General features: G+C 51.8%; 2 protein-coding genes across 10 annotated transcripts in view; one reads left to right on the plus strand and one right to left on the minus strand.

Moving 5' to 3' along the window:
- Nucleotides 1–26,252, plus strand: part of RALGPS1 (Ral GEF with PH domain and SH3 binding motif 1) — a 289,275-nt gene that overhangs the window by 162,969 nt on the left and 100,054 nt on the right. The window lies entirely within an intron of this gene.
- Nucleotides 1–26,252, minus strand: part of ANGPTL2 (angiopoietin like 2) — a 34,257-nt gene that overhangs the window by 6,778 nt on the left and 1,227 nt on the right. The window contains exon 2 of the mRNA XM_022578715.3: nt 13,088–13,953. Coding sequence (XP_022434423.1) covers nt 13,088–13,904 — 817 coding nt within the window. The 5' untranslated portion in view covers nt 13,905–13,953. The remainder of the gene's footprint in view (nt 1–13,087; nt 13,954–26,252) is intronic.

Here is a 26,252-nt window from a genome sequence, read left to right on the forward strand (position 1 = left end):
CGCTGCCCCTCCCAGCACGGCTGACTCCACGCCCGCGACGGTGCTTGGTGACAGTCGTTGCAGTTTTTAGTAAGTGAACTTCCATGGGGGTCACAGGGGCCCAAACAATGCCCAGAATCTGTGGCCAGAGGTTTCGGGATATTTCTGGGATTCAGATGCTGGCCTCCAAAGACCTTTAGGGGGGACCAAATTTTTGTTCAGCTCCATCTGTATTTTCCAAAGGAGGCTCACCGAGGGCCAGGTGCTCAGAGCCCATGTTTTGAGGTCCATGCGCTCAAAGGATGGTGTCTAGGGCACCTTCCAATCCATGGCTCTCTTTGGAAACTGAGAGGAGAGGGGTTCTGTGATCTGTGACTTCCCCGAGCTTGGGCAGCCCAGTCAGAAGGGATGGGTGTCGCTACCGTAGGTCTCTCAACACCCCTCCCCCACTTCCCCTGGTGGTTTCCTGTGTTTGGACATTGGTCACATCAGCAAGAGGGTACAAACCTGAGTCACCAAGGGCCAAATAAGCTTCTTCCTTATTGATCTAAGAAAACTTCCGAAGTTTTCCAAGACCTAGCCATTGAACTGTGTATTTTACAATAAATAAAATCACCACACATAGCTTCAGCTTCTCTTCAAAACAATCCTAAACTGAGAATGGTTAAGACCAAACGTCCTAAGAAAATTCCATCTTATTCTATTAATGTGTATGTTTATTCAACAACTGTTTATTGAGTTCCAGCCCCAGCAAGTCCTGTGCCGGGCAGTGGAAGCCTAGGGCAGGCAGGGGCTGCTCCCATGTCCAGCGAGGGGGGAGCTGACTTCACCAGCTTTCTCTCAGCCTGAGTTCCTGTGGAATCCTGTCCTTCCTGTGCATGGGGGAGGGCGGAAAGGGCAGGCATCAGGGACAGGTGCATTTAGCTTTTCCTGTGTAGGTCAGACTTCTCACCTTCCTCCCTAGCTGTGATTGGGCTGGATTAGTCCACACCTGATGGTTAAACAGGACACGTTTGGGTTTGGTCTTTGTTGGACACCTCAAGCTGGCTTTTCCTGAGGCCTCACAGATGGGCGTGAGCATCCCCACCTGGAACCTGACGGCAGGGCGGGGACTGTCTTGCTCACCCCTCTGTCCCCAGCACTCAACAGCACTGAGAAGGAAGGTGGGCATGGGTGCCCACCGCTGACAGCTAACTGGGGCTCCCCCTTCATCCTCCAGCCATTCACCTGCTGGCCAGCCCTCCTTCCCCCAGGGGATGGCCAGGGCCCCAAGCACCCGCCTGGTAGCAGATGTGGCACAAGCAGCTGCTTCCTTCTTTGCCTTGTGCCTCTTCCGTCCTGGGAAGGGGAGGCCAGACCTCCAGAACGAACATTCATGAAGGAGAGAAAGATTTGGGTTGTGTTCAGCCCGTGGCCCCGGGGACCAAAGCAGAGAATGGGAGTCTGTCTCCGGCAGCTGGAGCAGAGCACAGAGCGGGCGTGGGAGGCCTCCCAGCTCGATACCAAGTCAGAAGCACAGGAGAGGCCATTCGATGCGGAAGCTGGTGACAGAAGGTCCGGCAGAAGCCTGCAGAATAACACCCAACTGAAAACGAGCAGCCAGGCCTCTTCCTGCAGAGCCGCCGTGGGGCTCCATGGATTCTCAGGCTGAAAGGCTGGCTTTGAAGGCGGCGCCGCATGGGGAGAAGCTTCGAGGACGCCAGGAGGGTAGCCGGTCAGCTTCGCGGCTCCCATCCTACGCTACCTGTGTGGGTTCCCTGAGTGGTTCCAGCTTTACCTTTGACATTTCTACAAAGGGCTGTTTTTAAAAGGCAAGTATTTTTAAATATTTTGGAGCCAACCAATCCCTTTAAGAGTTTGGGGGAAGAAGCTCCAGACCCTCTAACTAGAAAGATGCACAGACACACAATTTTGCTTATAATCAGAAGGTAAATGGACTTCCAAACCCCAGATTATGAAACCCTGCCTCTGAGAGAGGCTTGACTGGAACGGTAGTAACAATAAAATATTTCTACTAGCCAACACGTGTTGGGCGTTTACTACGTGCCCCATCCATGCATTTATACCCGAGATCTTCCTGACACACCTGCCAGGTAGCTAGTAGTCTCCCCACTCTACAGATGAGGAAACTGGAGCATGGGGACGTTGGGTGACACTCCCTCCCGGTAGGGGCAGGTACGGTATCTGAACCCAGTGGTCGTCCAGAGCCCACGCTCGAAAGCCCTCATCCTTTTCCTCAACCGGAGTGGACTCCAGGGTAGGGGTCCAGGCTGACTTCTCTCTGTGTCCCTACAACTAGTCTTAATCATTGCCGGTCAGCCAGGTTAAGAAAAATAAGAACGTATACTTCTTCTCTGTCAAGGTGTTATGCCTTTTGAAATCTTTGATTTGTTTTTCTTCTATGCTTACCTTTTGGTGTCCTTTGCCCATTTTACAACGATTTCGACTAGTTTACAACTATTTTAGTGTTTCTTATGATGGAGAATCTTTCCTTTCCTTTTTTTAAAAGGCAAATCTAGCAATTCTTTCCTTGAAGGCTTTTTAGGTGTGACATGCTTTCTAGAATCATGGAGTAAGTGCAAAATAGTGTAGACATGTGTAGTATTTTCTGCTGTTACTAAAAAATAATCTCTATACATCTACATCCTTCACTTCACATGACACTGAGGACTTTCCATCAAGGATGTTTCCAGACAGTTATCTCTCAGATACCCCTGCAGAGCTCTAGAAGATCTCCAGCATTCAAACATGTTCCCTTTTCTTATTAAAGGCACTAGTGGCAAAGGTCAGAAAATTAAATGACGGATGAAAATTAGTCAGAAAAATACTTGGTGTTGAAAAGTTGTCAGCAGTAAAATGATAAAGCAGCAGAAAACGGCAGCAGTAAGATTATCACGCGGCTCCGTTAAAACGGTTGAGTCAAAACATCCTCCTCTGATGAGAAATCTACACCTGTTACGTATACACAATGTCATTGTTGCGGGGTCAGCCGAGGTGTCAGACATTGACTCAGGAATCTGTGCAAGAAGCGTTTGTGTGCTGGGGGCAGGACCCCAAACTTGGAGTCAGGAGCCCTTAGCTCAAAGCTTGGTGGCCGCATCTCCTCACAGTGTGACTTTGGGCAGGCCCTTACTAAGCCTCCATCTCTTCTGTAAACAGACGGAAAGAACCCTACCTGTTCTGAGGGTCTCCCGAACACAGCACCCCTCACGAGGCTGACCAGGGCAGGTGCCAGAGAGGGTTCTTTTTTTCTTTCCTTTGATAGATGAAAGCTGGTAGTTTTGAAGCTGTCCACTCCCCGCCATCCCCTAGCCCCAAACAAGCGACTGTATTTGCTTTCGGATTTCCAAGACTAAGTATAAGATTATTTACTGATGGATGTTTTCCATAAAGGCATATTGTGGAAGTCAGAACTTCAGCAGAGAGGGCCACAAAGACTAATGGGAATGAAGAATGGAAACCTTTTTTTTGTCAGTGAAGCTGCACCTTCAGTGGGGCAGCGCGGAGTACCCGGCAGTGTTTCGCTTGGCGCTCCTTCTGAAAGGGTGGCCCTGCCCGGAGCACCGGGCCAGCACTAACTCAGCGGCACCAAGGCTGTGAGTGCAGGGAGCGCCCCGACCTCATCTCTGCGAAGAATATATTTACACTGTCAGCGGAGCTGCAGCCAGAACGTTCCACGTGAAGGAAAGCGCAGCTGCCATGGCCGAGCCGAGTCTGTGTGGTTCCCTAGAGGAGCAGCACAGGGTGTGGAAGGCACACAGGCCCTGCAGTCAGGAGGCCTTGGGGAGAAGGGACATCGGCAGTGGGAACACAGAGTTTACAGATCTTGGGCCCCCAGACCCCAATGTCTGGTGAGCGTCGGAGGCGATCGGGTTTGGGGGCCTAAGTCCCCTCCCTGCTCCCTTCCTCCTCACTGGGGTTCCTGACAGAGGAATCTGGCACACAGGGTCCCTCACCTCCCGGGAAGCCAGAAGCCACTTACTGCTGGCTGCTCTGGGGTTCAATACCCTCAGTGTAGGGCCTGCTGGTAAAGCCGAGTTGGAGCCCGCAGCCAGCCCAGACCTACGGGTAACTTCCTAGTTCCAGTGTCCTCCCTGTGGGTCTGAGGCAGACCACCTTCAGCCTGATGCCCACCCAAGCCCCAGTGGAGAAATGGGCTCACCAACTGCATCAATTTTCAGTGCAGTCACCCCTCCACTAGGGAAGTGCGGCCCCATGAATATCTGACCAGGCCTATTGGCCGCGGCCAGGAGCTGAGAAGTGGGTAGACATCGGGCCTGTGTGGGCCAGAGCGATGCCTCTTCTCCCGGCTGTGCCTGAGCCATGGGGAGAGGGGCAGAGTCCTTCCCGGCCGTCAGCTGGGCTAGACCACGCAGCCGGCCAGCAGCCTGACAGGCCTCTCTACCCCCTAAGCCCACGTCTCCAGACTTGACCACCTGAGGCCACGCAGAGGACCCTGTGGCCTGCGGGAGAGGTTCTGGGGTGTTTTAGTCCATATGTGGGCACTGCAGAGAGGCTTCTGTGATGTCACCAGGAAGCACTGCTCTTATGTGAGAACCGTGTGCTGCTTCCTATTCTCATGGATGGTCTGCCTCTAACAAGTCTTTTGGCCACTCCCTGAACCAGTTTTCTAACAGGAGAAATGACTAGTTGTGTTGAAATTGGATTTTCTGACCCAAATGAATAATCTGAGCACCAGGGCACATGTCCACTGCTTAGGTGTGAGTCCCACCCCGGCCAGCATGAGGACCTGCCAGGCGTCCCGGGTGAGGCAGGACAGCCGAAACCCAGTGCGGGGGGCAAGGAGCAATCACGTGTGCTGCTCGAGTCTCATGTATCCAGACAGCTGGGGAAATCATATTTTGGTTGTGAACATGTATATTCTATGTCACTCACCACTTTTCACACAAAGTGTGAAAACAATAACCTAACACAGGAACAGACGGTCCATTCCCAAAGCCATCTCAGTCAAGTTCCTGCAGCGCCCCAGCGGTGACATTCTAAGTATCGTTTCCGGTCCTTCTGGGGAGAGTCCAGACGCTCATGCCTGCTGTTCAGGTCCTTTAAGTCCTCGGACAACGAGCACACTGCCTGGGGCTGACAAGCTTTTCAGGAGTTTATGAAAAGTATTTGAGGCCTAAAAAAATTTGTTAGCTAAAAAATATGAAAAGAAAACTGCAAAGTCAAAATTTGTAAGTATATAATTAAATTTCTACAAAGTGTAACATTTTGTCGAATTCATTAATTGTTCAATTTAGTCTTCATAAAAAATGTTATTACTTTTGAAAACAATTTGTAGGTTACACTTTTCTCACTTGGCAAGAATTCCTGAACATGCCTGATGTTTGCCGAGAAGCCAGAGCCGACAATAAATTAATTGTGCTGCACTTAGCCAAGTAATTTCAAACACAAACTTACTAAAGATCCTTTCAAAAATTTTACAGTAAAAGTTATGTTAGATGTGCGAGGTGGGTGTATTTCAAAGCACTTGGTACATCCTGAGGCATCCCCAAGTAAGAGCCCCTTGGGCCCACGAACAGCTTGCAGGGGTCCTGTTTCTGCCTGTTTGACCTCAGGATAAACAGTTATTACAGTATTGGTTCCCAGAGAACACTTTCAAAAGCACTGTGCCCACTCCTAGGTTTCCACCAGTACCCTTGGGCAGGGGGAGAGACAGAGACTTTAAAGCGATTTTAAAAAGAAAAGAGGTCAGACTGGGAGGGGCTCTGGGGGGGCTCCCTGGGTGCAGAGGTGAGCAGTTCCCTAGGGCTCCCTGGACTGGTGGGGTGAAGCCCTGGGCTCCCCAGTCGCAGTGATGGGACTGAGTGGAGCTGTTCTGTGGGCACATGATGGAGGAGCTCATCAGACCCATGACTGCGCCCCGCAGATCGCGGACGGGGGGGTCATTCCTATGGTTGGCCAACCCGTTCATCCTTCCCAAGAAAGGGAATCAGCTTATGGGCTTGTTCTGAGAGAACCTGTGTTGGCTTTCATTGATCACCTCTAACTTTTCCAAATGCTCACACATCCCTCTTCATAATCTTTTCTATAATTTCACTGGGGTTTGACCACATGCCAACTGGTATGCAATTTCTAGTATGTCATCCTTTTTCTCTTTCTGAACACAGGACGTTTGCCCAGCACCAGGCCTGATCTTCATGATTTCTTGATGATAGTGGCAGTGGTTGTGAGAGCACATCTGCCTGCCCTCAGCCCTCCTCGTCCCCTCCTCCAGAAAACCTGCCTCAACCCCAGAAGAGCTACTCAATCCTTCTCAGGGTTCCCATAGTGCCTTACATATCTATCTTCACTGGAATATAGTAAGAGTGATGACTGCCTCGTATCCAGAGGCTTTCACATGCCAGGTGCTTTACACAATTTTATTTCAGCCTCACAAGCCCCTGGGCAGAGTGATCACACGGCTGGGAAGCAGAGGACATGGGGTTAGAACTGGCTCTGCCTCCCACGCCCTGGTTCTTTCCACTGTATTGGGATTGTGGGGGTCTGTCTCCCCGCCAGGCTGTGGGCTTCTCCGGGGCAGAAGCCTTCTCGGGGCAGTGACCATGGGTTGACCCTCCCAGTCTAGTGCCGAGAGCCACCTGGCGCCTCCCGTGCCTTCCTCCGTCTCCCGTCTTCCCACCACCGTGAGCTGCGTTCCCTTTGTCATCTTCATTCTATTCTTTCCAGTTTGAGAATCAATAATAATAAATCCATCTGGAAACAGGGATCCCCACAACAAAGGATAATTAGCATCCAGACCAAACCTTGAGAAAGGAAACCTGTTACCCGGGGAAGCCTGGACAGTCTGTAGCAGAAAGCCTGCACGTTATGCCTGGGGTAGGCCCAGATGGTTGGATTTTCTGTTCTTTTCGATGGCACTCTAACACACCACCTAAGATATCTCAACATTTGGAAATTTTTAAAAAACTGTTATATTTGTCACTTAAGCTTAAAACTTTCCTAGTGAAATTTCTCTCTGTATGTACAGTAATTTTAACTTAAATTATTTTAAAAATCCATGAAGGGAAAATCATTTATTCATTTGAAGAAATGACATAAAAGCACTCCAGGCCCTACAGCTCCACTGGCTCAGCTCGAGATGCAGGGCCAGGATCCAATATGCTCTTCGTCCAGAGTCATCTCAGGGGCAGCTGAAGTGCTGCAGAGGTGGAAGGGGCTGTCTCAGTGTTCCCGGGGCAGTCTCTTTGGCCTCCCCCCCTCCTTGCTGCTGACTGAGATCACTGAGAAGTGGGCTGTGTTACTTTTACAATAGTACGTGATGCACTGCGCTCGACAAACCTGGCAACCTTGTCTTAGACACTGCAGTATGATGCTCACTTAATGCTACTTTCTTTATCATTTTTTCTGGGGGAGTATCTCAGGGTTATGATACAGTTCACAGCATCAATTCACCACAGCAGTCCATTCGTGTGACTAGTGAGCTGGCCACAGAGGCCTGAGCTTCAGGATTTTCTAGATTACGTTCATTTTGCCAAATTGTTGGGATTTCCAGGCCGCAGGATGCCAGCTCACCACTTGTAACAATAACAAGCTGGTGGTTTATCTCCCGGGGCTGTAAATAGCCTGAGCATTTAGCCGAATGTCCTCCCTGCAAAGTGCCTGAGTAATAGAGGGAGAGCTACTGCACTCCAGAGTACCCCAGGAGGAGAGAAGAGAAAGCAAAGCCAGGAGGAAGATGACCCAAGTCGAGCTCAAGGGGCTTTTGTTTATGAAGAAGCTAGCAAAGAATGTTCTTTGAAATATCACTTGATTATGTAGTTTGTAATGAGTTTGGAAGTCTTATTTTGTTCAACAATAACATTCTAGAAACATGACAGCGGAGCACAGTGAAAACAGCACAGGTTCTGGAGGCAAGAGAGCCAGATTGGGTTTTCCCCACAGGCCCTGTGACCGTAAAGGCCGAGTGCTTGGTGGCTGTAGTCACCCTCACCGTCCTCACAATGCCCTTCTCCAACCCTCCGCCGGGCCTCAGGCGCATGTGGGACCAGCAGGGCTCACCTGGACAGACCATCGCTTGACCTCCAGAAGGAATGGAAGCCACGCGTGATCTATCTCGTTCTCTATTTTAGACCACAGTCTAATGTACATATTCCCTACCTCATAATGGGAAATAAAATATAAGGGAAGAAATCCATCTAGGAAAACAATCTTAAAGTTGCCTGTGCCTCCCTGGCCATGGACCGTCTGTTGTGAGGGATGGGTGGTTTCTGTGTGTTATCTGTGAAGCAGCGTGGTTGACACCTAATGTGGCCCCAAGAGCAGATCATAGCTACTGATTTTTATATATTTAGGGTTAACACATTTAAAGAAATCAGGACTTCAGACTTAGCTATACATTAAAATGCTGAGTTGGGCTTCCCTGGTGGCTCAGTGGTTGAGAGTCCACCTGCCGATGCAGGGGACACGGGTCCGTGCCCCGGTCTGGGAAGACCCCACATGCTGCGGAGTGGCTGGGCCTGTGAGCCATGGCCACTGAGCCTGCGCGTCTGGAGTCTGTGCTCTGCAATGGGAGAGGCCCGCGTACCGGAAAAAAAAAATGTTGAGTAGAAGTAATTCCAGACAATTTGTCCAGATATGATACAAATGAAATATCAGATTTATCGGGAGCTTCAGTTGGGTCCATTTACTGGAAGTCAGGTGCATGTTACGTTTTCTGTGGGAGAGCTCTGTTGTTTTAGAAACTCCGTAGTATGAGGCTAACTTAATTCTATTTTCTTTATCTTATTTTCACAGTAATGATGTCTTTGTTATCAGAACCTTAAGAGTTCTAATAACAAACCTAACAAATCTACCAGATCTTTTACAAGGAGCTGCCTGGAACCTGGTACATGAAATAGTGATGGAGAGTCAGGTCCCAGGCAGCTGGCACCTGGGGTCAAGTCAAGCATTTATAGAGTGATTTTTACACCAGTTGCCCCCTAGCCTTTCCATGGGAATGTGTAGTATCCCAGAGTGGCTAAGACACCCTTGGGTTTGAGCCTTGGCTGAGCCACTTACTTGCTGTGTAATCTTAGCTAAGTTACTTAACCTCTCTGAACCTTAATATCCTGGAAGTTACAAGTCCAGGGACCAGTGTTGGCTCTGTCACTGACAGACTCTGGGACAAGAAGGCTATGCCAGGGGATCCGAGAGGCCTCTAACAAGCTCTAATATTTTATGATTTTATGGTCCCCTCTTTATCCACTGAGAAAACAAACTGAGCTGATTATGTTTTTCTCAGGAGAGAAAACAGCTAGAAATGTCTACTCCTTTTGGTTTCTAAAGATTCATTTCAGACAAGGCCTCACTGTGGCAGCTGGTGGTCACACTGCCTTTTCTTCTCTGGTCAGTCGCTAGGATGGCGCCGTGGCAGGAGGGCTGGCATGTGCACGGCGGTGCCTGGGCTGTGCTGAGGAGTAGTGTCCTGCCTCCCAGAGCCACCTTGAGAGCAGGCTCTAGCCGAGGCTCCATGCTGTCCTCTCCTTGGCCTCTTAGAAAGTGACCCCCCCTGCAGCCTTCCTCTTTAGCAGACCTGATTGACGTGCATGCACAGGGCACCCAGGTGGAGGAGGAGGTTGGGGACGTGTAAGCATGAGGAAGAATGGACAGGAGGAGGGAGGGCGGCAGCCACGGGACCCCCCAGGGGAGAGGGCCACAGGCGGGGCCATTTGGCCCAGGCCTTATCACAAGCATCACCCTAATGGAAATGCCCTTAGGTTTGGCCAGACCCGAGAGAGACGGGACAAAACCCAAGTGAGACGCCAGGGAAGCCGGGAGCTGCCTGGGCCTCCGTCACTCAGGCTCTCAGAGGCCTGGGCCTGGCCTGGGGCCAGCCTGTTATTGTCTGGCTGGGAACAAGCTGGTGAGCGCAGCTTCAGATAAGGGGCATGGATCCCTCAGTCCCCTGGGGAAGGGCGTGTTGCAGGCTGAGCGGGCCCGGACAATGAGGAAAAGAGTAGGTGGCTCTGAGGTTGCGGAATGAAAGATTTAGGAGCTGCCAAGGCTTGAGTGCAGAGGTGTTTAATTGCAGAAGTGTCTCTGGCTGAGTGATGTCCCCAGAGCAAAGAATCTGTTGGGCCAGAGCACAGAGGAAGGTTTTGTCTTCCAAGACCAGAACCTGCCCGCTAAGTTCTCAGAACAGGCCTGATAAGAGCTCTCTGCCGATTGGCTGAGAGTGACCATCTGCCTTTTCCTCCTGTCCTGGTCCAACACCAGGAAAGGGCAGGGCCTCCCAGCCTCTCTCCAGGCTCTGCCCGCCCCTTCAGCTTCTGTAGCCAGGTGCTCAGTCTCGGCAGGGAATGCCTCATGTGGGGAGTGCAGTGGTCAGATGAGTCACAAGGAATCAGTTACTGACAATCAGTACCAACATTTGGGAAGGCTTTGCTTAAAAAAAAAAAAAAAAGGTAAATGATAGTGCATTCAGATTACCTCTGTAATAAAATCACTGCCATTCCCTCCATGCAGGTGTGCTTCCTTAAGTGGGAGAGAAAGGGGTTGGTTGCACGCAGGAGCCTTGGAATGCACACAGTCCAGGCTGAATTATGCACGTGAAGAAGCAGGAGAGCCAAACGACTTGAGGTGCCAGGATTAGGGCCACGCCCCTGGGTCTTTGCACGGATTCATCTCCACTGGGGACCCACTAGTAACTCAATTGCCCAACTCCCAAGTCCACCTGGTAAACTCTTACAGATCCTTCACTCTTACGTCCCCACGTCCGTCCAACTTGTCCCTTCTACTGCAGGCAGACTCAGTCATGCCACCTTAATAGATGTAGTGCCTGTAGGCGGGCACTTAGCACCCCGTGGTGTTACCATAGTGACTGCACAGCCCATGATTTTCACTGCATTCCTGATTTCAGGTACTTTGTTATGTTGGTCCCATAAGTTCTCACACCATTCTGGAAATTTTGGCTTTGACAGGTGCTCTCTCTCAGAGAAATCCTTTGTCAGACCTGATGTGCTGATTTTAGGGTCTAGAACTGGTGGGCACTGGATAGGTCCCAGTGCATTCATGAATCTGCCGTCTCCCCCAGACTAAGTTCCTGGAGGTTAGGACTGTCGTTTTCACAAGCCCCCAAGTCCAGCACTGTGATTGGCAAAAAGTAGGGGCTCAGCTATTGTTGGCTGCCCCACATGATGTATATCACATGTCTGATTGCATTGAGTTTCCACGGCAACCCTGTGATGGTATGACTCTTCTCCCCATTTTATAGAGGAGAAAATTATGGCTCAGAAGAGCTAAATAACTTTCTTATGAGCGAACAGCTAATAAGAGGTAGAGCCTGGGTGCAAACTTAGGTCTTTATTCCTACACTATGTATCCACCAGCTTAGTTCAAGCTCAGGAATGTCCTGGAATTGTTGAGTCAGAAACCAGAGATGCTTAAGCAAGAGGAGATCTATTGCCTAACTATTGAGGTCAGCCTGCCTCATGTCAGAATTATATCATTCAGCTGAGCCTTCATTTGGTGCCATGGGCACGTTTTACCCTCTGGGTGTTCTATCAGGATGTATTAGCACACTCTGCCCTCTCTTTTGGAACTCCCTGTTTAAAATAGACATGTGTACAGATGAACCAGTCATCAGCTGTAGAAAGCTAGAGCTAAAAATGGTCTGTTTTTTACATTTCAATCTCCTGTTTCAAGATGAAGAGACCAAGACCAAAGGAAACTCATAGCTACCATGTATTGAAACTTACCATGGGCCCAGAACTGTGCTAACCACATGTTGTGCAGTATTTCATTTAATCCTCAGGTAGGCACTATTTTAATCCGTCCTCTATTAATAGGTGGGGAAACTGAGGCTCTGAGGGGCAAAGTGACTTGCCTAATGTCCCAGAGCTAATCAGTGGGGAAATCAGAATTTGAACCCAGGTCAGTCTGCTCCAGAGCACAAGTCCTCAACCTGCACACCCAGTAGAGGGCTTGGCTGCGAGGAAAGATGCTCTGCCCTGCACCTGGCTACCCCCACAGACCTGCAAACAGCGCCGCCCTTGTCTTTTGCGTGGGCCACCCTCGTGCACTCAGGTTCAGCCTTCTCTGGAATTAGCAAGAAACTGCTCTTCCCAGTACTGGTGGTTATTTTCAGAAGTGTGAAATAAATGTAAAACAGGATATTTTCAGTAAAAATATCTCTGACTTGAAGCAGATACATGGTCACTTTTTTGCAAAGACGAACGTAGTCCTCATATGACAGCCCATTTGTAAGGCACACAAGGTCCTGGTTGAATGAGAGACTGAGCTTCAGGGGGCTGGGCTCATGCTCCCCCCGGAGTGAGGATTCCCAGAGTCCTCAGGCACAGAGGAGTCAGCCCCAGCTTTAAAGTGAAAAGGCCTGAATTCAGACTCAGCCTGAGGATCCTAAGCCTGTGAGCAAGTCACTCATCCTCTCAGTTAACCTTCCATAAGGAGCTGCAGGGGTTAATGGTGTAATAATATACATGAAAGCGCCCGGCGCCAGTATCTGGGTCAAGCTTCAAAACCTACCAGCAGCCCCATTCCTCCCGCATGATGATATTTTGAGAATTACCATATTTATTTAAGATGAAACATGTATTTAAGAGTGTATGGAGTCATCACTGAAAATTCTAGATGCATCCGACGCTAGGAAATGTGTGGGCTTTAGAAAGTACTCCTTCCTCCCCCGCAGCCCCTCCCTACAGTGTGTTCATCATACTTCTGCTGTGATAACACTTTCTTTTCCTCTGGTCTGTTGTTTCTTCCGTGAGCATTTACTAAATGCCAGTTCTGTGCCAGGCACAGTACGAGAGCTTGCAGGAGAGACATCCTACCTGCCAACACAGAGCACCTCTCGCAGAGCCCAGAAGACTCAGGCCTGGGTTTTTTCCTATCAGAAGCCAGAAAACACTTGTTGTCTTCTGAGATTTCCCTGTCTCCTGGTTCTACCTTGGAGCATCCACCTGAGGAATGTCCCTCTCTCACCCCACCGGCTCCTGCGGCTTGGCCCAAGGGACCGCTGGGGGATTGATTGTGCAAGCCTTTGGCCCGGCTTCAACTTGCCACGGCTCTTCCCCTACTTGTGGTCACAGCCAAGGGAAGCCTGGTGCCCGGCCCTGAGGCCCAGATGTTGCAGGTTCCCGGAAGGACTTACCCGACGGCTTGTCTGTGGAGGATGGGAGGCTGGTGAGGGTGGGCATGGTGGGCAGAGGGGGCGGCAGCACCTTCAGGTTCTGGTCGCTCTGGATCTCGTTGGTGGAGATCTGGTTGATGATGCGGTTGTAGGGGGGCGGCTGGTAGACGCGGGGCGGGGCGGCGGGGGGCGGCTGGGGCACGGGCTGGGCGGCGGGCACCCGCTGGCAGTGCTCCTCCAGCTGCGCGATGATCTCTGACTGGTTGTGGGCCAGCGTGGCCAGGTGCTGGTACTTGTGCTCCAGGTCCTTGTACTTGCTGGCCAGCTGCAGCATGTCAGCCGTCTGGTTGAGGATCCTGTTCTCCAGCTGGGAGAGCTCGAGCGCATTGTCCCGCTTGCGGATGATCTCGTGCAGGAGCTGCATGTAGAGCTGCGTGACCCGCGAGTTCATGTTGCGGCTTTCCTTGCGCAGCAGCTTCACCTCGCTCACGATGCCGCCGTCCACCTCCACGAGCTGCTGCAGCGTCTCGATCTGCCGCTTCTGCTTGAGCAGCTCGTTGTTGAGCAGCTCCAGCTCCTGCTTGTGCACCCGGTTCTCCAGGAGCACCTCGGGCTCCTTGGAGTTGACGCAGATGGCGCCCGTAACCCGCTGCTGGGGAACGATGAAGGTGTAGGTGCACTTGTCCGAGGACTCGCCGGCCCGCTTGTACCTGTTCAGGTAGATGAACTCGCTGGGCGAGCCCTCCTCTGTGCCCTCAAAGCCCTCCTTCTGGCCCACAGCCGCTCCCAGGGCGGCCAGCAGTCCCAGCCACCAGCACGTCATGCACAGCGGCTTCATGGTCCTTGCAAAGTGGGGGTTCTTCTTTGAGAGCAGAGACTATGAAACCCTGAAAGTAAACAGAAGGGCAGACTCAGTAAGGGTCCTGTCACTGCCAGCGGCCTGTGCCATAAGTGAGCTCAGCCTTCTTATCGGGCAGATGTTTCCAAAAACACAGCTTCAGGAGGCAGCCCTTCCGGGAGCCACAGAAGGAGACAGGCAGGCCCGGCAGAGGTAGGAAGGAAACAGGAGGGGACTGGGCATCTGAAGGCAGCAGGCCGAGGCCCCGCCGCTCCTGGAGCCTGAGAACCACACGAGGGCAGCTTGAAGCTGGGAGGGGAGGCAGAGGAAGGGTTGTCCCATCTCCCTCCTCCTCTGCCTCACACTCCTCATACCATTTAGCCGCCCCCTGGACGTGCCCTTTGTAACACCCATCACAGTTGAGATGAATCTGAATTCTGTGTGATCTCTTCATGGATCTACGCTCCATAAAGGCTGGTGCTGTGTCTGTTTCCATCCTGTATCCCCAGGATGCTGCACTAAGCAAGCTTTCTGCAATATTTGTTAAATGAATGATTTGCTAGACATAGTATGGATGTGTTCAGTTTGTAATGAACAGTGTCAGTGGAAGGATGTGTCTAGCCATGTGGCTTTGGCCTGTGTGTTAGCCAAGCTACAGAGCCCAAACAGGAGCAAACAACTCTTCTAAATCCAGATATTTCCAGCAGCCAGTAACTGCACGGTCCCCATCACTGCAACACGATTAAGCCAGGTGGGAGCAGAAAACAGACATGTGTCTCCAGATTTGTTTCAGTTCTATTCTGACCACTTGTTCCTTCCCCAGATATCCACTGAGCATCTGTGGTATGCCAGACGGTGTGCTGGCTGCTGGAGATGCAGCTGCAAACGGGACAGAGCCAGCCCCTGCCCTCACAGGGCTTACCCATCGTTACACAGCCCCTAAGTGCCGTGAGGCAGAAGTAGTGTATGCAGTGGAAGGGTAGAACAGGGAACTGACCTAACCAGAGGGGTCAGGAAAGCTTCTCTGAGAAAGTGACCTTTATGCTGACCCTGGAGTGTTGAGTAGGAGTGAGCCAGGCCAAGAGGGAGGGGACAGGCGTGCATAGATCGCTCCTCTCGCCTACTCAAGGACGTGGCTCCAGCAGCTCTCCCCCAGCTCTCCGGCATGATCACATTTTTTCTACAGTCATGCTGTTATTTCTTTCAACTTAAAGAAAATCCTCTCTTGACCTCACATCCCTTCTCCAGCTACTGTTCCATTGCTGTGCTCCCCTTTTTAGCAAAACCCTCTGAAGAGTTGCCCACACCCACTGTTTCCAGAAAGTCTGTCTCCTCCTGTTCTCTCTTGAGCCCATTCCCATCAGGCCTGGCCCCGTCCCCTCCGTTCCAAGTGTCCTAGACAGGATCGCCAGGGGCCTCACTTGCCAGACCAGATGGCCAGTTCCTGGTCCTCAATGATACTTTGCCTCTCAGCACCCGGGGGACATGGCAGATCACTCCCTCCTTGGACTTCCTTCCCCAAACACCACCCTTTCTTCCTGTCTCACTGGCTACTCCTCAGTCTCCTTTGCTGGTTCATCCCCAACCCTGTCCTGGGCGGGGAGGGGTTGGGCAGAGCTCAGTCCTCAGACATCTTCTGTACCTTGGTGATCTCATCCGTTCTAGCCTGGGCCTCACCCTGAGTCCAGACTCATATATCCAACTGCCTCTTCGACATTTCTGCTCAACTACTACTGCTGCCACTGCTACCGCGCATCTCAACCGTAACTCATCCGGAAATGAACTCCTGGGGTTCCCCACATCTCCATCCCAGCCTGTTCATCCCAGTTTTTCCTGCGTTAGCAAGTGGCAACTCTGTTCTTCTGATTGCTCAGGCCAACAAACTTGAAGTCATCCTTGACTCCTTTCTTCCCGTCATACCCCACATCTAATTCACCACCAAATTATAATAGCAATATCCTGGGACTGTTCCCAGGATCCTACTGCTTCTCCCCACCTCCCCTGGTACAGCCCACCTTCACCTCTCGCCTGGACCTGACTGGTCTCCCTGCTCCTGCACTTGCCCATTACAGCATCTCCTCAGCCCAGCAGCCAGAGTGAACCTTGTAAAAAAGTCAAATCAGGTCACTCTTCTACTCAAAATCCTCTGGTGGCTCCTCGTCTTGGAGAAGAAGCTATGGGTCTCTAAGGCCCCCCGCTCTGGCCCCACTCCCTCCCTGACCTCATCTCGCACTTGTTCCAGCCATGCTGGCTTCCTGGGCGTTCCTCAAGCGCACTGATGGCATGGGGCCTTTGCACTTGATCTGGCCTAGAACACTCTCGGCCCCTTCCGTGTTGCACACCCCCCCACACCGCTTTCAGGTCTTTGCTGAAATATCACCTTCCCAGTGAGGCCTTCCTGCTTACTTAAAATTGTGACCTCGCCACCTTCCCCCTCCAGAGTCCTTGTCACCATCAGGCATGTAGTGTCTCCCTTCCAACCCCCGAGAGAGGAAGCTCCGTGGGGGCAGGGGGCTTGTCTGTTTTGGTCACTCCTCACCCATAGTGCCTAGCACAGGGCCTGGAATATGTAGGAGCTCAGTGAATATTTATGGACTGAATGAAAAGACACAGCCACCAACAGTTGCTGTGAAGTGGGGAGTGCTACGAAAAGGGGTGTAGCAGGCGGGGCCGGGGAGCCCCAGGCAAGTGACTGCCTGAGGGCGGGGGTGTGTATTACATTTATTACTACCATCCCTAACATCCACTTAGTGAGTGCCCACTGTGTACCTGACCCTGCACTCAACATTTTGCAAGGGTTTTCTACTTTATTGAATTCTCACAATGGCTTCTTGGTAGATACTGTTGTTATTTCCGTTTTAGTTTTTTGTTGTTGTTATTTGTTTCTTGTTTGTTTGTTTGGCCACCATGCGCAGCATGCGGGATGTTAGTTCCCCGACCAGGGATCGAACCCACACCCTGTGCAGTGGAAGCACAGAGTCTTAACCACTGGACCGCCAGGGAGTTCCCTCCATTTTGCAGATGAGGAAACTGAGACTCAGCGAGGCTAAGTGACTTGCCTAAAAGCACACAGCTAGAAGGTGGCAGAACCAGGACTCAGCCCTGGCCTGATGTACTCAAACCTTCAAACTCTTAATGACTACACAGAAATGTTCTTAATCTGGTTTCTAGTAATAAAGTATTAGCATCATGACTTTCTGTTTTCACATTAATTTACCCTAAAATAACAACCATGCCACAGAACCTGAAGGTTTTGTCTTCCCCAGACCCCTCTGGGGGCTTCTCTGGTGGGCAGCCTGGACAGCAGGAAGTTACAGAACAGACCCCGTGCTCTCCAGGGCCACGCTGAGCTGCTTTCCACTTGAATGATGAAGCCCCAGCTTGGTTCCGAAGGCCAGCTCAGGCCTTTCAGGCCAGGCAGAGAAAGGTGTTTGGAGCCTCTGGTGCGGGTCAGACTATGAGGTTAGGGCTGCAGTGATGTTAGTGTAAACCTCGCTGAGTTTGTGACCGTTTGCCTAGTTTCCAGCGCACTTTTAGCTGCTCCTGTGCCGGCGGCCACACCCAACCCACACCAATGGGGAGGAGTCCCCCTCCTGGCCTGGGCGGGCCTGCCGGCGCTGCCTTCCCACAGGCCGCTCACCTGCCTCTCCATGCTGCTGTGATGCTGATTGCGGATGCCGGCGAGGGCTCCACCTTGGCCAAGTTACTGCCACAGGACCAGGAAGGCAACTTGGCTTCAGGCCTCGAGACCTGGCATGGTGGCACTGTTTACCACTGAGTTCTGTCCCTTCCCAAGTGTGGGCTCTCACAGCTTCCCAGGCAAAGTTCTGTGCCCTTGGGCTTGAGATCCTGAAGGTTGAGCCTCTTCTGTGAAGTGGGGTGATCCAACCCACCTTGCACAGTAGCTAAGGACTGTGGGAGTGCTTCCAAAGCCAGAGGTGGGGATGGCATGATAGCAGCATGAGAGCACCAGCAAAGCCGACTGGCGGTGAGGAGTGCTGACCACATTCCGGCAGTGTGTCCAGCACGTACGTGTACCATCTCCTTGATCCTACCACCCGCCCCGAGGAGATACCAGGACTAACTCTCCCATTTGACAGCCGAGGGCCTTGTTCCATGTCACAGAGCTGGGCCTGCCCAGGAGTTCTGTCTAGCCTCACCTCCCACCCTGAAGGAGTCCGCTGGTTGGACTGGTCCTGGCTGTCATGGGGTCCCTAGCATCTCACACAGCGCTGGGCACAGAGCGGGGAGGCACCAGACGTGCAAACGCAATCAGAAACTGGGCAATCTTTAAAGAGCATTTCTTGTAGCTGTTCAATTAAAAAGAGAACGAAACTTGACGGTTAACACTCGTACAGCTTTTTAGGTTCACGAGGCCCTATACATACGCATTATCTATGTAATCACCACGACCTTCAGAGCCGGTTAGTAGTATTATGCCCATTTTGAGGGTGAGGAAACTGAAGCTCAAGAGGGTGTCAGGTAATGTGCTCAAGGTTGCATTGCTGCTGGTGGGACCAGTCATGAAGCCGCATGATTTTGGGTCTTACTGTCACATTTCTGTGGGGTCTGGGCTTGGCGGGAGTGACTTGGAGCCAGTCGGGTTACAAGAAGGAAGGGAAGGAACAGGGCACTGTGCTAGGTGCCTGACATACACTGTCCCAGGGAATCCAGCAAGGTTGGTATTCCCCCCAGTTTATAAATGGGGGCACCAAAACCCAGACAGGCTAAGTGACTTGCCCAGGAGCACATGGCAGACAAGAGCCAGAGCTGACTCAGCCTAGAGCTGGGGTCAGCCTGACACCAAGGGCTGTGCTCTTTGTGCTGCCTTTGGCCTTGGCGTAATTTATTTTCCTTAAAGGTTCCAACCCCCTCCTCAGTTTTTTGCAAGTTTGGCAGTTCTTAATGGACAGTAATGAGTTTGTTTACTTTTGCTCTCTTGATATTTCTTCAACTAATTGCATCCCAAGAGAAATAACTCCCCAGCATTCCAGCCATCTTAGGCCTGGAGAAGAACTCAACTCCAATCAAAGAGGTGCTCCTCAGTTTCTTCCTATGACCAACAAAGAAAAGCAAATCCAACTGTTTTCCTTGGCTTCAAAGTGAAAATAAAAATGATTCTTGAAATTGCTTTTCCACATTGTATTGTGAGGAGTTTCCATTATGCACGGGTTTCCCTCCCCACAACTGGGGCTGGTGCGACTGAGCCACATAATGGGCTCTGCACACTGGGAGGCCACTTCCCCAGGGTCTGGGTCCCACCCAGTCTCCAGTGGGCAGCTCTAGGTGTCCCTGTTTGGCCTGCTGTGGTGGGACCCCACACCGCCTGTCCATGTCCCTCTCAGCACGGCAGCCCCGCAGCCCAGGTGAGGGGCCACTTTGTGGGAAGAATCGTTTTCATAAGACAGAGCTGTGTGTCCTGCCCTGTGGCAGAAGCTGCTTTCCCGGGGTCATCTTGTGAGTTCTCACGCCAAAGGGTAGGAATAAGAAAATTTCAAATACTGAAAAAAATAGTAACTACAACCAATTATCACCATGATTCAAGCACTTTATAAACATTATCTCACTTCACCCTCCCAACAGCCCTGGGAGGGAAGCCGTTATTTCAGGGTTGCCTTGTGTGGTGGCCCAGGTTGTGCACTATGCAACCCTAGGGAGCACAAGCCACATTCACAGTCTTTGTAGTTTTGTATATTTAAATCACAGCAATATTCTGATTCCCACAAAGACGCTTTTAAGGCTAACAGCAGAGCTGACAGTTGTCCCCATTGCAGGTGAGCAAACTATTGAGATTCAAAGTCCATGAGTCATTTTGCCCAAAGTTACCAGCTTAACTAAGTAGCAGTTGGTAACAGAACCCCAAGATATATACCATGCTGCATGTATGGAAGTGACAGGAAAACTCAAAGGAGATTGTTCTCTGACAACTGCCCCCACTCCAAAGCAGGGGGAGAACAGGAGAGCTCTTGCAACCCCCAGGACTGCTGGCCCTGAATTAAATCCAGCTCCCAGGATGGTGTTTCATCATTAGTCCACGTTGTAGTCCTGTCTGGGGGCTCACAGAACCCATCCCTCCCTCCCCAGCCAGCCCTGCCCCATCATTCTGTGATCACAGATGAAAGCCAGGTATGAGTCCAGGCCAGAGGCACTGCAGGAGGCCTGGGCCCCTTTCAAGGCAGCAAGGGAATCTGGAACTGCCACCTGACCCCAGTGTGCCCGACGGGCCCCTGACAGGAAGCTAGGAACTTGAGCTGCACTTGAGTGAGTTTGATGGAACCGAGCATGAATCGTGATGTTAAACCAACATCAGGACAGAAAGAAAAAATCAAAACTTTGAAGTTGACAAACAGTTTTTCCTGCCAAAGCTGGTTGAGATGTATGATGTGCAGTTAGGTGGTACCAAACCAATTGGTAATCCAGGATGAGGGAGGGATCCAGATAAAGGAAAATTCCAGAAGAAATGGCCCTAGAGGGCCCAGCTGACCACATGACCAATAGGATAGATAATAACAGCTACCATTTGTTTGTTGTGAACTTACTGTGTGCTCAGCCACGCTCTATCTCATTGGCGCTTACAACCCTATGAATAGGGGACCATGCATGCTGGTTGGCCCCAGTTAAGACCTATTATCTTATTAATTATTGACAGCACCCTGTTTTATTCTCAAAGGTGTCCTGATTGAGTAACAAACTATTTGGTCTCCTTACCTAGGAGAAAGGTATTATTATCTGTATTTGCAGTAGAGGAAACCCAGGTCCAGAAAGGTTAGGTCACTTGCCTAAGGTCCCTTGGAGTAAATATCGGGACTGGGATTCAGCTGTCGACTGCAAGGTCCATGTCCTCACCTCCATCAAGAGAATCTCTCCAACCAGTATGAGTAAAAGGTGCCTGTCGGTTTGCTTAATGGCCAAGATGCAGATTACCTCTTAGTCACTCTTGACTGACAAAGTAGAAATAGCTTTCAGGTCAGCACAAGGGTGAGTCTTGTTGGATGCTAGAAACAGTTCTTGATTATCCAAGTGGTGAGACCCCAAAATGGACATGTAGGATGAGCAGTGGTGTCCTCACCTTAGAAACCCTGGAGAAGGAACTGTGCATCACTTGTCCTGGTGATTCACCGCCAGCCTGGAGGCCAGGGAGGGAATAGCCACATCTCCAACTGCCATCCCTTCCCAGCCTAGGATTCTGTGAATCATCCCCACCGAAAGTCAGTGTGGGTACCCAGGGAGTCTGGAGCTGATTCCCAGACCCTGCCAGTTCAACTCTAATAAGACCTTCGAATGAGCCGTTTGTCCAGCCAGCCAGCCTTCCATCCACTTAGCCTTCCCAGCCAGCCCGCCATTGTGTATTGCTGCATCCTGGGTCCAGCCCTGTCATGGGTTCTGGGAACACAGGCGTGAACCAGAGCAGCAGGTAGGTAGGATCAGACGGATTTGCCTGGAAGAGTGGCAGTGGAGGGTCGAATCTGCCTGATGCTCCTGCCACTGGTGTGTTGCTGGCTCCAGGGCAGGGCTGAGTTCATGGAGGAGGCGGGTTGTGGTCATACTGTGAGCTCATGGGGCAAGAGGGGATGTGGTTAGGCGGCGGGAGCTGGTTGCCTTTGCCAGGGGGACGAGGGTGCTGCTGTTCCTTTTCCACGGTACATTATTTGGGAACCATTTTGAGGTGGTCCCAAAGCTTGTGCACTGAGCTCTCTGTGCCAGGAGCCTCAGCCAACAGAGCAGAGGCAGGAGAGTCTGCAGAAGCCATTTCTGAGCCCGGCTCCTGCGTTGGCTGCTGCATTTCCGGCAGTGCCTCCTGTGCTCTGGAGCCCTGGAACTGGGGGAGCCTCAGACGGGAGAGAACAGCTAGGGACTGGGTGGACAGCACTGTCCCAGGGCAGCTTCCTGGGAAATCCGGACCTTGCCTGGAGCTGCTCTTCTGAGCCAGGCTGAGTGGTTGGCACCATGGCCACCTCAGCCTGTTGGCAGGGCCTATCCCCTGAGCACTGGGACAACCATTTTGTGCCTACCTCACTGATCCCAGCAATTCTGTAAGGCAGGGGCTATGATTATCCCCATTTCACAGATGAAGAAACAGAGGTAAGGATGAAGTCTTGCCCAGGCCTCAGAGCTACCAAGTGGTGGAGCTAGGCTTGGAACCAGGTTTGTGGATTCCATAGCCAGCCTTCTTACCCACACAGTCCTTCCTGGCCTCCCTGCCCTCAGCCGCTCTCTCCCCTGCACTCTGCACTGCTTGTAGCTCCAGGCCTATCTCTCTAAGACACACATCTGGTCTTGTCGGTGTCCTGCTGAAAGATAGAGCCTGTGTTGTCATGCCTCCCTGCATCTGCACGCGCTGTTCTTTTTGCCTCGTCACCTTCCCTGTGTCCTGCCTGATGCACGCCTCCCTTCCTTGCTAAGTTGACCTTCTCAGTGAAGCTGGCTGTTCACAGGGAGGGCCCCCTCCCTTCTCCCTCCTCCAGCTCCCAGAAGCAGCTGGGGCTGCTTCCATCACAGCCCCCAAGATACAGCATGTCTGGTTCTCTACCCCAGACTGCAAGCTTCTTAAAAGCGGGGTCAGAGCGGTTCCCCCTGTGAATACCCAATAGCTAGGATGGCACCTGGGTTACTAAATAGGAATTCAGGGACTTCATTCATTGAACATATTTCCTGAGCATTTCCTCTGTGCCAGCCACTCTGCTGGGGTCTGGAGATAGAGCAGGAGCAAGGTAGGTGCCTGCCCTCCGGGGGCCACAGCGTCTGGGTCTGAGGCTCCCTCCCTCCCTCCTTCCTTCCCTCCTTCGTTCATTCATTCAGATCCTTTCTCTCCCTGTCCTTAGTGGGTATTGGAGGTCCAGCAGTGACTGAGAGATCCCACCTTTCCCTCATGGGGGCTGGGGTGGGTCCATCTTGGGCAGGACTTTGGTCGTTCCTGGAGCTGGGTGGGTCCTCAGGCATCTCTCAGAGATAAGAACCGAGTTCATTCTGGGCTTTTCTGAGGTGGTCTTGGGCATGCCTTTCTGGAGGACTAGGCAGCAGCGGGAGGCAGAGGCTCTGGGGCTGCTGGCCCTAAGACAGGCTGGTTTCACCAGAGAATCCACCTAACACAATAGCTTGATTGTGAGAGGCCTGGCTCCCCCCACCCAGCACGTTAACATGTCTGTGATCAGAATGCGTCTTAAAACTGATGTGTACGTGGAACGGGACACTGTAACATTTTAACTCCCCTCCCAAGGCTGTTATTAAGTCAGTCATACAGCTTATGATCGTTGTGTCGGAATGTGGTTTTGTCATAGAAACTACCCTCAGAATGTGGTTCTGATGTGACCCATCTATCACCACAAACTCCTAGCTGCTAGTGGCTGAATAACCCTTCTATTTGGGGTGTTTCATATAAATTCGCAGAAAAGAAATGCTATTCAATGGATTGATTCATTCTTGAGATTCCCGCAGTGTGTTTGTCCGGGATGGCAGTGGGCTGGGGTGGAATGGGCCCAGATCTGGACTTGGATCCTTGCTTTTTGGCCCGCTAGTGGAGAGACCTTGGCAGAGGTGCTGCACCCGCTGACCCTCAGTTCCCTCTTCTGTAAAATGGGGACAGCGCCACGCATCTCACAGTTCCCTCTTAGCGCCACATGCCTCCTCCTTACAGGTCTCCCACTGTTGTGCGTTTGTGTGATTATTAGATTCACCTTCTCCCTCTTCCCACTGGGCTGTGGGCGTCGTGAAGCAGAACGCCTCCCTCATCTGACTGCTGTCAATTGAGACCAGTTTGGACAAAGTGGGCTGTGACTCAGAGAGAGGCCAGAAGCTGAATGTACTTGCCTTGGGCGGGGCTGCTGCCTGTTCTGTTTGTTCTGCTGTAGCTGCCAGTTGCAGCTCCCAGATCTCTTCTCCGGAATTGCTCAAGTGTGGCCGGTGTAGGCCTTGAAGACCTGAGCTCAGGTTCTGCAGCCCTTGAAGTCTCCAAGTTAGGAACGTGGGAAACACACCAGTGGTATCTCAGGCACATAGATGACTGCTGGCCCGAGGCTCTGCCCCACTGAGCTGGTGCAGAGTTCCATGGAGCTGCCGGGGGCGGCAGCCGTACAGAGCACCAGCTGCGCAGGGTTCTGAGCTAAGACAGCCTGGCTTGGAATCCAGTTCCACCTCTCATTGACTGTGCTACCGCAGGCGTGCTGTGTAGCTGTGCTGAGGCATGGTTGTAAGAGGGGTGGCGATGAGGCCTGTACTGTCTCAGAGGTAGGATTCTATGGCATAAGCGGGTAAGCACGTGGCTTTCAGATGGGATGGTGCAGCGTCTCTAGGACACCAACCGAAACAGACTTGACTGCGAGACACCTTGAACAGGGCATTGGAGTGAGGCAGGGAAAGGCGTGGACTTTGGAGCCATACTGACCAGCGTTCACCTCCCACAGAATCACCAACGGTGTGACCTTGGGCAGGTTGCTTAACTTCTCTGAGCCTTTGTTTTCTCATCTGTAAAATGTGATGCTAAAACTGGAACCTGCCTCCTAAGGTTGTAGCGAGGATGAAATGAGATACTCCATGTGGCTTACTTAGCACAGTGGTACTTAATAAATCACTGTGTGATGGAGAAATGGCTTAGTTGCTCTGCCCATGAAAGTGCAGGAATACCGTGCAGTCCCTTCCTGGGCCATGTGCTTCACACATTTTTGTCTGCCTTTACTGAATAATAATTAAGCTAATTTGTGTTAGGCAGGCCTGTGAGGTCAGTCAGAGTCTCTACTTGGCCCGGGCTGCCCAGAGAGCATAGTGAGCCACCGTGGTTCCCGGGTGGAGCCAGGAAACCTGCAGCTTCCGCAGCCCCAGAGGCCTTGTGCTAGAGAAGGATATATTTAATGTCAGTCTTTCCAAATGCTTCCAAGAGTTCAGGGACCTCTGGGGCCACAGGAGAGAAGCTACTGTCTGGGGCTAAGATGCATCAGTGTTGGCTGGTATGAAATCCACCAGACTTGGCCATTTATCTTGTGGCCAGACTTGGGTGATGGGGGTGGGGTTTGGGGGAGGGGTCCCTGCCTCACCCTCTGCAACCCCAGGACAGGCCTGGCATTGGTCCTCCCGCTTTGTGGACCTCCTGCAGCACGGTGGTAGCTTGCTTTCCTCCCTGCTGGTTCTGGTGAGCGGACCAGCAGGCAGGGGAGTAGTGCTGTGTGAGGGGTAGGATGTTTTTACTGTAAGGCTGATATCAGATACACCCGAGGTCCTTTTGTTGGTGCATCTGCACTCCCCCTTCGTGTGGACTTCTAGGATCTGGATGTGCTGCAGTTGCCCCAGACATAAAGCCCCCCTCCTCGGGCTCCTGGGAGGATCCCCAGCGTGGGTGGCAGTAGTGGTCATAGCACTGGCTCAGCCTGGTGGGATTTCCTGACAACCCCAGCAGAATGTATCCAGGATAGAGAATCTGGGTCTCTGCTCTTCTCTCTCTGCAATTCTGATTGTTATGGCTCATAATACTCAGTGACTAATGTTTTCTGAGGCTTTGCCACACACCAGATACCGTGCTAAGGCCTTCCCGGTCATGATCCCACGCACTCCTCCTAGAAAGCAATGGAGCGTGGTTCAGAGTGCTGGGTTTTACCAACCATGTGGCCTTGGGCACAACACTTAACCTCTGTGCCTCAGTTTCCTCACATGTGAAATGGTGATGACTAACAGTACCTGTGTTATAGGGTGGTTGTGAGGACTCTACCTCTTGGTAAGTGCAATGTAAGAGTTAGTTGTTACCAAGAGATGGGCATTACTGTTATCCCATTTTACAGGTAAGGAAACTGAGGCTTAGAGAGGCTAAATGATCTGCAAGCGTCACTTAGCTCATAAGTAGAAGAGCTAGGATTTGAGCCTAGCTTGTGCATACTACCTCACTCTGTCTCAATTTGGAAAAATACATGTGGGGAGCATTTGGCCGGCTTCGGAAGTGGCATTCTCAACTTTCCTCAGAGCCCCGGTGAAAGGGGATCCTTTTCTAAGTAACCGAACTGCCCTCTGGGAGCTCTCGTAATCCCACAGCAGAGGCAATAGCTGACCCGTGACACACATATCACAGGAGGAGAAGGGAGGGATCAGTGAAGAATTTCTGTTTGGAAATGTTATCTAACGAGTGCTTTCAAGGGACTCAGAATGCAGAGCCTGTACCGTCCCCCTGCCGGGTGCCGGGGAAGCCTCATCCTCCCCTGTGTCCTGGCCAGGCCACGTACAGCCTGCTGGAGACCTGGGGCTCCGTCCCGTCCCATCCCGTCCCGTCCTGTGCAAGGAGGGACCAGACGTCCTCGGACCCGCCGGGAAACCAGGGCAGCGCTGTGCCCCGAGTCACAGCGGCAGGAACCTCTGGCTGATGTGTCCTTC

Source organism: Delphinapterus leucas, chromosome 6 (assembly GCF_059928025.1).
Source record: "Delphinapterus leucas isolate spDelLeu-1000000601 "Yukka" chromosome 6, BTC_Dleu_Yukka2, whole genome shotgun sequence".
NCBI classification, from domain to species: Eukaryota; Metazoa; Chordata; class Mammalia; order Artiodactyla; family Monodontidae; genus Delphinapterus; species Delphinapterus leucas.